This window comes from Phaethon aethereus, assembly GCF_964289735.1.
Source record: "Phaethon aethereus genome assembly, chromosome: 4".
Classification (NCBI taxonomy): domain Eukaryota; kingdom Metazoa; phylum Chordata; class Aves; order Phaethontiformes; family Phaethontidae; genus Phaethon; species Phaethon aethereus.
Window position 1 is genome coordinate 34,743,436 of NC_138578.1, and position 9,514 is coordinate 34,752,949.

The 9,514-nt window shown below is 44.8% G+C and overlaps 1 protein-coding gene across 1 annotated transcript in view; it reads left to right on the forward strand.

Annotated features, from left to right (window-relative positions):
• The window catches only part of FAM13A (family with sequence similarity 13 member A), a gene marked incomplete at both ends in the record, with an annotated part of 129,345 nt that extends 124,944 nt beyond the window's left edge, over nucleotides 1-4,401 (forward strand). The window contains 3 exons of the mRNA XM_081999553.1: nucleotides 2,454-2,650; nucleotides 3,348-3,449; nucleotides 4,290-4,401. Coding sequence (XP_081855679.1) covers nucleotides 2,454-2,650; nucleotides 3,348-3,449; nucleotides 4,290-4,401 — 411 coding nt within the window. The remainder of the gene's footprint in view (nucleotides 1-2,453; nucleotides 2,651-3,347; nucleotides 3,450-4,289) is intronic.
• Nucleotides 4,402-9,514: the final 5,113 nt, after the last annotated feature.

The window sequence follows — 9,514 nt, forward strand, 5'->3', positions numbered from 1 at the left end:
ATGCCTTATGAAACATTTGGGTACAATATCTTGAACATTGTGTTGAAAAAGTCATTGAGAAGCTTGCTTGCTGGGAGTGCTGATGATGAGATACTCTGTAGATTTTATATTTGTAACTCTGGAAAATTTAAATGCCTCATTATTGCCTAAAGATCCAAGCAGGTGCAAGCCAAATGGATCTAGTCAATGAAGATCATTCTGGTTCAAGGCATAAATGCCAGTGCAGGTTCAAAATAAGATTCCTATGTGAGACTTGTTTAAAGTGAAGGCCTTAGAAGGCCATTTCCATTTAAGGTCTCGCTAAGAATCTTTTTAGTTCGCTCCTTCGCTTTAAACAGCAAAATGCCTTAAGAGGTCTTGGGACAGCCAGATGTAGTGTTTTGGGCACTGAGGTCTAACAAGTGAAATTTCTACTCTTTCTTTTCCTCCCGTGGGCTTCCATAGGCAGCAGGCTCGCTCCTGAGCTCTGGGCCAGCGTAATCCTTGCTGGCATGGCCAAGCACGCTGGTGCCCTGGAGCGAGGCAAGCGAGATGGGCTCATGGGCATCTGTGGGGAAGACACCTTGCATCTGTCCTCGGGAGCAGTTTGTCACACTGCTTATGAAGATTGTCCCTTTCGTTTCTCTCCAGAAGGAGAATCTGGAAGCAACTTGCTCTCCCAGGAAAGGGCATGGGAGCTCCTCCTTTGGTGAGCTTAGAGAGATTCCCCTAAAATAAAGCGTACCATTTTTACTGCTTAGATGGACTTAGCAAATCCTCTTCCATGCCACAGCAGGATTGGCATTCTCCTGCTTCCGTTCTAGCTGCCTTTACCCAGCAGGACAGGATGGTATGCTTGGGGACTGGTAAATGGCAGTGAGCAATGGTCTCCCTTCCCCAGCCCAGCCTGAAGTTGTTTGTGGGGTTTAAGGACAGTAGGTGACCGCTGTTTTATGCCTTCTGTTTCAACTATATAATTTACATCTGGAGAAATGGTCTTATCTAATCATACGCTAAACGTTGCTTTAACTTTCACAAGTTCCCTGCAGGTTATCCTGAGATGTTTTCAAACTTCTCTGTATCTTTTGTTATTACTCAAAACTTGTCCGCAGCTAATCTTTTTTTCATCCTCAAGCCTCTGTCTTTGTTGTAATTCTCAGCCTGTGGCTTTGCATTGCATTTTCATGGCTTAGAGCTTTAAGGTAAAAATAAAACTCTGAGCAAACTGATGTAATGTAAATCTATGCATTTATAGATCATTGACTTTTAGGATTTAATGGGACTATGCCAGGTCCTAGTGTTACTTTCTCCCTTTTAGCTTGAAAATATGCAAGCAGGCCTTAGGAATAATCAAAGTATTCACAAGGGATCGCTTAAAAAAAAGTAAAGAATATGTGCAACAATATATTTTTGCATATGCTTGAAGACTTCCATGATACTAGCCCTGAAAAGCTTTTAAAGGTATGCATGTGCTTAGATCCTTCCTGGCTAGAGTTACATGGTTATAAAATATATATACACATACAGACATATTTAAGAGACTTATGGTCCATGCTGGCATTTATTATCTTCCTCTAATGCTCATGCCTAATACCTTATATTAAGGTGGAAAACTGCCTTCTAGAAACATCTCTGTAAGTAAGAGAAAACTGGGCCCTTTTCCCTGGAAATCCAAATGATTTCTGGTTAGTGTTGGAAGATAAGCCCTACATTTGAGAACGCTATGAATTAGCAAGTACCAAGTGCAGCAGAGACTTTCAAATCTTCTGCCTATAAATTTTGCAAAAAATTTGAACACAACCAATTCATCGGTGTACTCTGGGAAAATTGCACTGGACAGAGTGTTTCCACTCCAATTTTTCATGTATTCCAGTTAAGTGGTACAGAGCTGATGTTGGGAACACATTAGCAACAGCAGTCCTTTTACAGTCAGTCAGATCCCAGGTTTGGGCCATAGAAAGTCTGATCTGAGCTCATCGATATCACTGTACGAGCATTTGAGGTCTTCAGCCATTAGAGCGAGCTGTTGAGCTGCATCTATTGAAAGAATATTTTGCATTTTAACCTGGCAATCTCTATGCTGCCAGATGTATTTGTAGAGAAATGTAGAGGGTGGCTGGTATGCTTTAGACAGTATGCATAATGACTGTAAATCTTGTTATTTACATCAGAATACATAAATTAAACAAAGCAACAGGTTGCTAAGATCCCCAGGTAGTTTTTTACTCAGTTTTGTTGCCTTGGGTCTCCTTAACCAATCTGAGTTGATGGTTGCAGTTTCTCTAACATGCTTTTGGTGTAGGATGTCTTACTGGTGGTCTTCTGGTGTCTTCTGTATTGCTTAGCAATTAAAGTGCTTGCTCCACTTCTCTTCATATCTGTTCCCCAGTGCATGTGGTGAAAGGAGGTACCTGTTTCTGAGAAGGGAAGCAGTAACCTATTCTGTTACGGGGGTGCTCTGTCCCTTTCTGTAGGAGGAAGAGGAGGGGTCCGAGGAGGACAGCAATGTGAAGCCAGATTTCACAATTACCATGAAGACAGATTTCAATGTGCGTAGCTTCTTGGATCAGCTAGAAGATGATGCTGACGGCTTTGTTTCCCCGGTGGATGATAAGATGCCATCTAGGAGCAATCAGGATATGGGGCTTTCAAATCTCCATGAAGCATCCATGTATGTTGAATTCACAGGCAACTTCAAAAAGTTTTTTCTTGCTAAAATAGCGTTTTATTTGTCAGAGAAGTGTCTAGATTTTTTTTTTTCTCATTTATGGTCTGAGTCAGAAGTTTTTGTGCTTTATTTTTAAATGCAACCCCTTCCTCACATGGAAGGGTTTGGGAAGAACAGACATTGTCCTGATACTGATATTTGACTTTTGCATCTTTAGCCTGTAGCACTAAGTAGTAGCTCCACTTCACCAGTGGCAAGCCTTTATCATGAAAACAACCCTGTACTCTACAAGGTTTTTCAGGTTTTGGAGAGGTCAAGTTGAACTAGCTTGGCTAGTTTCAAGTAGCTAGGTCTGATGCAAACACCTGTAGGTGGTGGCCTTAAGTCATGACCATTGAATCTTGATTCTATAAAAGTCACCAAAACCAGACCTATCTTCAGCAAGTAAGTTTCATAGAAGTTAGTGGTGAATTGTAAAATGCACACTTGACCTTAAAGGCTTCAGCCTAAGTGTATGATCATTTTGCTGAACTAAATTCAGAGAGTTGTTTGTTGCAAGTAACATCAGGTTGCCAGAGCTGCTTGCAGGAGCAGCTCCACTGGTTGGCATACGTACAACCATACATTTGTAGATTTACCTAATGTTTCCTGTTATAATTGTGTACATATGTATAATCTTGTTTACATTTAAACCCAACAGCCCTGAACTGTTAGAGCAGCTCCAAGAAGTCAGGGAAGAGAAAAAGCGAATCAGAAAAAAATTGAGAGACTTCGAAGATAACTTTTTCCGACAAAACGGAAGGTAATAATTTCTCAGTTGTCTCTCTGTCCTTCAGCTACTTTTAATCCGCTTGACATCTACAAAGACCTCCAAATATGGATAGTTACCTGAATTCACTATTGCATATTTCTTCATCATCATCAGTGTTTTACCCACATTCATTACAGTTGCCTATTAAAACGAATTGCTTCCCACCCAAAAAATACTCAGGCACCACAGCCTCTTTGAAACTTTGTTTTAGAACAAGCAGTGCGAAGCAAAGGTACAGATTATGAAAATCCAGCGGCCTCTAGCACAGCTGACAGGAATGGTGAAAGAGTTTCTTAGTGATAGAATAATTGGGTTTTTTCCTAATGATGTATGTCTAGATTTCTGTCCTATTCTTGCTTGTCTGTGAGGTATTCAGACACTAGTTTAACAAGTATTTCTGCTTTAGTTTAGCTGGGTTTATCATTTTCAGAAAATGTCCCTCATTAATGAGCTGATAGAATGTTTTAATATATTTATACTCTTAAATTATCTTGTTAGTTTCAGATGACTCCTGAAGTGTTTTTCAGCTGCTGTGTAGAGGCTGGCAATCTCAGAGAAGCAGGGCATGCTTCAAATAAGGTTTTGCATTTGGAACCATGGGATTGTGTTCGGCCTCAATATACAAGCGTCCCATGCCTTGTTGGAGCAGTTTGTTTGCCCCTGGTTGGTTGGTAGGTTTTTTCCGTCTGAAAGGATAAAAGTTCAGGTTTTGTTCCCTGATGGGGAGTGGAGGAGAGGAGCTGCTTTGTAGGTCTTGGAGGAGGAAGGGAGGGTGCTGAGGGAAGACGTCCTGTTACAGAAATCCTCATGATCTGCTTTCACTCCCACTAGGAACGTGCAGAAAGAAGACCGCACTCCTATGGCTGAAGAATACAATGAATACAAGCAGATCAAGGCCAAGCTGAGGCTGCTGGAAGTCCTGATCAGTAAAAGAGATAATTAGCTCCAAGATCATGTAAAGGAGGAGATTGTTTTTGCCATTAAACAAAGAGGAGAGAGCACCAAATGGACAAATGCATGAAGTGGATGTAGCGGGAGCCTGGCTGGGGAGAGCTGAGGAGCTCCCTGGGAACTGAAGGGCCATTCCCAGAGGTGGGAGGAGGAGGAAAGGTGGCTTTCCATCACTCTCCACACTTGCTGTTGCCCACTATTTCTCCAGGCCTGATGCCCAAAATGGGGTTTGCCAGTGTAGGAGACATGACGCTGCGCTCAGTGACTGCACTGAAGGGATCCTTCTGTTTTGATTTGCTTACAGATCCTGTAATATTTAGAATATCAAAGCCAGCCACGCTATTCTTTTTTTCCCAGGATATCATAGCAAGAGGCAAAGTAGGATGAATAGTGATTAAATCATCAAATAGCTTCTACTTTAGTTTAACGGACAAGTGCCCTGACTGATCTCATGTGAAGGCGGAGGTCAGATAGCACCAGGACTCTTCTGTTGCTCTAGAGAAATGCTGTAAGAATCTCCTGGTCATCACCCAGAGCTGGTGTGAGTTACAGTTTTGCCCAGGCTTGCGTTGGGTTTTCTTCCCACTTTTTTGGTGGTCAATTAGACTGAAGTAGAAGAAAGTACCTACAGCTGTTTGGGATAGCAAAAAAAAAAAAAGAGCTATGCAGAAAGGTTCTTTCTGGCTTGTTCTGCTTGGAAGGTAATACTGTAATATTACGACGATGTTTGGGCAACCGGGAAGAAAAGAGGTTTTAAAAGCTTTAAGTCAGAATCCCTTGGGGTTTTGGTAGCTGATTGGTTAAATGTCTGATGTCATGTATCTGGAAGACCCACCCCATTAGTACGTGTGCTTCATCATCTGATACGAACATAAGAGTCTAAGCTGAACAGTCCTCGTGAGTGTCATACATCCTCGCTAGCCTGAATTTTTTTCTTTTATGTACACCGTCAGATGATGTGGGCTGCAGCAATGACACTGTGATGGTGGCAACAGAGGATGGTCTTTTCTTCCCAGTGCGTACAGGTGGCATCCCAGCGCAGAGGAAGCCGCAGGGAGCCGGAAGCCTAGAGCCATGCTCTGCCTATGGAGAGGGCCCATGTCTCAGGTGCAGGTTTTGAAAATTCAGTGTTTTCAAATTCGTTTATGACTTTCAGAAAAGAAAGTCCTGGGACATCCGATTCAGGTACTCATGTCAAACAGATGCTGCCTGAAGCAGTGAAAGGCAGCGAGTTCAGGGATGCACCAAGTAGCTGAGGGCTTGCAGTTCTGCAGTTCCAGGCCACCTGGGCTCACTCTTCCACTCCAGAGGCTTGTGTGCACCAACTCGTTCTGCCCTGAGCCAGGGCTGGACCCTGATGTCCCGGGGAGAGCATTTCTTCTGCGTGATCCCCTGGGGAGCTAACGTGCAGAAACCAAAATGGCCGAGATGAAACACGGTGCCAGTCGCCGTAGCCAGGCCTCACGCAAGTTACGGTGGAGGAGGCAAGAAGAGGACTCCCAGAACAACTTCTTCCTCTTCCTTCTTTATACGAGCAAGTGGGCTCAGAAATAGATGTCTTTGGGTTGTGGTACTTATATATACCCCCTTCCGCTTGCTGTATGCGCTATGTTAATTCTTGCCAAAACTGATGCTGAGGGTGTTTTGGTCTCTTCAGGGTCCCATAAACACTTCAAAAGGCAGTCTTCTCCCAGTGGGTTTGCATGTGCCCGGTTACTGGTCTGGATGGGTAAGGCAGTGATGTGCGTTAGTGAAGGCACTTAGGACGGGGACTCCCAGGTTGTTGGGATGTTTTCCTACTGATCACAGATTTGCCCTTTGTATATAAAATCAGTGAAGACTGAATTTCATATTTCCACAGAGTCCAGAGGACTTGCGTGCTGACCTGGGGCTTGGCTTTTCAGAGATGCTGAGTTTCCATCACTGGAGAGATGGGCTCTGCCTCTGCAGAACTGATCCTTTGAGTGTGTTGACTGGGCTGACAAATGGGTTCAAAACCTGCTTTTGCAGATGTCTGGAAGGGAAGCCTGACCAGGGTAAACCCCTGTCTGAACCCAGGGCAGCCCAGGAGATCAGAGCTGTGCCTTTGTCCTTCAGCCTGCTCTTCTGGGCTCTTCCTCTCGTAGTCTGTCGTCAACTCTCCCTAGTGATTTTAGGTATGGTAGTTGAGCCGAACTGGCTGCGGTGTCACTAGTGGTGGAAGTGTGGGATGAGAAAGGATGTTGGTTTACCAAAAAGTCCTTAGTGCTGGCTTGGTTTTGTGTTGTTGAGGCCCCAGTTCAGCAAAGCAAAAATGTGTGGCGATCACGTGCCTCAAGCTGGTCTGCATTTGGGATTTTGCTGAATTACAATGGGCTAAAGCTTGGGTGCTTTGCTGAATCTTGGCCTGGATGTCTTTGTAAGGACAGGAGAAGCAGCTTCTGCCCTTTCTTCATAGTCAAACATTTTTCCAGTGGGCCAAGGCTTCCCCAGAGTATGTTTTCTCTGCTTATTTTTAAAAGCCTGTTTGCACTGTGTACTGATAAATTATCTGTTTTGCTGGGTTTTGCCCCTGACAAATCTTGGTAAATGATATGTAGGGAACAGTCCATTTTATTTTTAAACTGATGAGATTGTAGCATTTTCTGATGCTTAGTTACCGCTGTTTACATGGTATATTGCTAGAATTTCAGATAGTTTATATGAAATGTAAGTAAGTACAATTATGCACTTTAGAGAGTTTATATTTTTGAACTTTGAAAGCTAAAAGTAACAAAACCTGTTAACTGAGATTGTACATTAAAAGAAAAAAAAAACACGCCTAGCCATCTCTCTTTTTAAACTGTCCTTTTGAAGTCTTTCCCCATGGCAAAAAAAAAAAAAAATCATCCATGTAGTTACAGAGAGACCATCGTAAAGAAGTGAATTTTAAAATTCCAGTCCTGGAAAGACACGTACAAATGCTCAACTTTGTCCTGGGCTTGCAGATGCTGTGACTCCCCTCTTCCAAGCCTGCACACAAGGAGGGCTCGAAGGCCTGAGCACTAAAATGTGGTCTTTGTATCTCCCACAGATGATTTGACTTCCCACTAACCACAAATAGCCACAAATGGTGTTTGCCCTGCCACACTCCTTTGAGTCACTCCAAGCAACATCTGTGCGTTTTGTTTGATGACTTGTCTATGCCAACATCAATGACTATTGACTGGACAACATTAAATATGAGACTGTGTTTTTAAAAGGTGTGAAATACTGTACAAAAATCTACTTTATGTGATATAAATAAGCTGTTAGTACAAGACAACCTGTTTCCATGTCACTAGAACAAACTGTCTGCTGTAGGATGGCAGTATGGTCTGTTGGGCTTCCCATCCAGGGGGGCCATTGCAGACGCATGTTTGTGCGTTACCACATTGTGGTATAATAAATCATCGCGGTTTATTGAAATGATGATGATGAACGGGTTGTAGACAAAACAAGAATGCAAGAGTTGAGTTGAAGATAGAGGAAAAACTTGTCATTCTTACAGGCTGCATTTGGTTTTATTCCGTTTACTCCTGAGTAAACAGTCAATGGATGTTTATGTTAAAGGCAGTGAAATTAAAGCATCTTATCTTTTAATCATTCTGCTAAGACATCTGTTGTTATGTGCAAGTTTCAGAGGGTAAGTGCTGCCAGATGTCCTCCAGCCTGAGGTGCTTCCCGAGCCCTCTTTGGAGATGTTTTTGCAAGCCGGTGATACACCGGCTCTTGAAAGGAGCTGTCGAGGCGAGAGCCCGGCTGGAGCCCGTGGCTGTCCCCGCGGTGTCTGGAGGCGAAGCTCACCCTGTTCCTGGGTCCATACCGGCCACTGAAGTCCTGGCTGGTCAGCAGGGCGGTCCCGGGGCTGCGCTGTGGCCGTTTGCTGGCTGGTGGCAACCGTGCAGAAGCTGCCAGAGGCTGGGCACCCAGCGTGGGTTTTGTCACGTGTGAGACCAGCTGGAGCTTGGTGAACATAGAGGGTGTGGAGTTGTACTTGAGCTTGTTGTTCAGCTTGCTTCGGCTTCACTGTTTCCTGTCTCTTGGGGCAGGGACCCAAGGACTTCTGGCTGTTGTTGCGGGGGGAATTTGGGCCCGGGCTTGTTTTTCTAAGCCAGGGCATAGGAGGGGACTTAACTTCCCCATCTGCACATGAGGAAGCAAAGTTTGCATTTGGAAACTGTAACAAGTGATGCATTCATTGACTCTCTATTGTGGGATAACTCAGTGGAAATGGCAGCTCACTTCCTACTGCCATAAAGACCCTTATCCCAGTGGGTGCACTGACAAAGCACCTTCTGGTTTGACCATCACAGCCTGCTGTGAGGCCCTTTGCTTGGGACGCGACACGTAAACTGGCTCCCAGAGCCCAACTGTGAACAGCCCACTTCTTGCTTGCTTACTTCCACCCCTGGGTGTTGGTGCCCTGTTGCTGGTGAGGGGAAAAGTGAGAAAACTTGTGTGTTGGGATAAAGTCAATTTAGTGGGTAAAGCAAAAGCCGTGTGCGCAAGCAAAGCCAAGCAAGGAATTCACTCACCGCTTCCCACCGGCAGGCAGGTGTTCAGCCATCCCCAGGGAAGCAGGGCTCCATCACCTGTAACGGGCGCTTGGGAAGACAAACGCCATCACTCTGCATGTGTCCCCCCCTTCTCTTTCTTCCCCCAGCTTTATATGCTGGGCATGATGTCATATGGTGTGGGATATCCCTGGGGTCACAGTTGGGGTCAGCTGTCCGGGCTGTGTCCCCTCCCAACTCCTTGTGCACCCCCAGCCTCCTCGCTGGTGGGGTGGGGTGAGCAGCAGAAAAGGCCTTGGCTCTGTGCAAGCACTGCTCGGCAAGAAGGAAAACATCCCTGTGTTATCAGCACTGTTTCCAGCACAAATCCAAACCATAGACCCCTACTAGCTGCTGTGAAGAAAATTAACTCTGTCCCAGCCCAAACCAGCACACCCACATTAAGATGACTCCTGAAAAACTTGTAAAAAGCGCTTGCCCTTGGCACTAGGAGTGGATCAACGCCTCCAGCTACTGAGCGAGGCGTTCAAGTCTCTCCAGGCTGTACGGTCCCTCGCAGCGCGGGCTGCGATACACCTGCTGGGCCTTGCA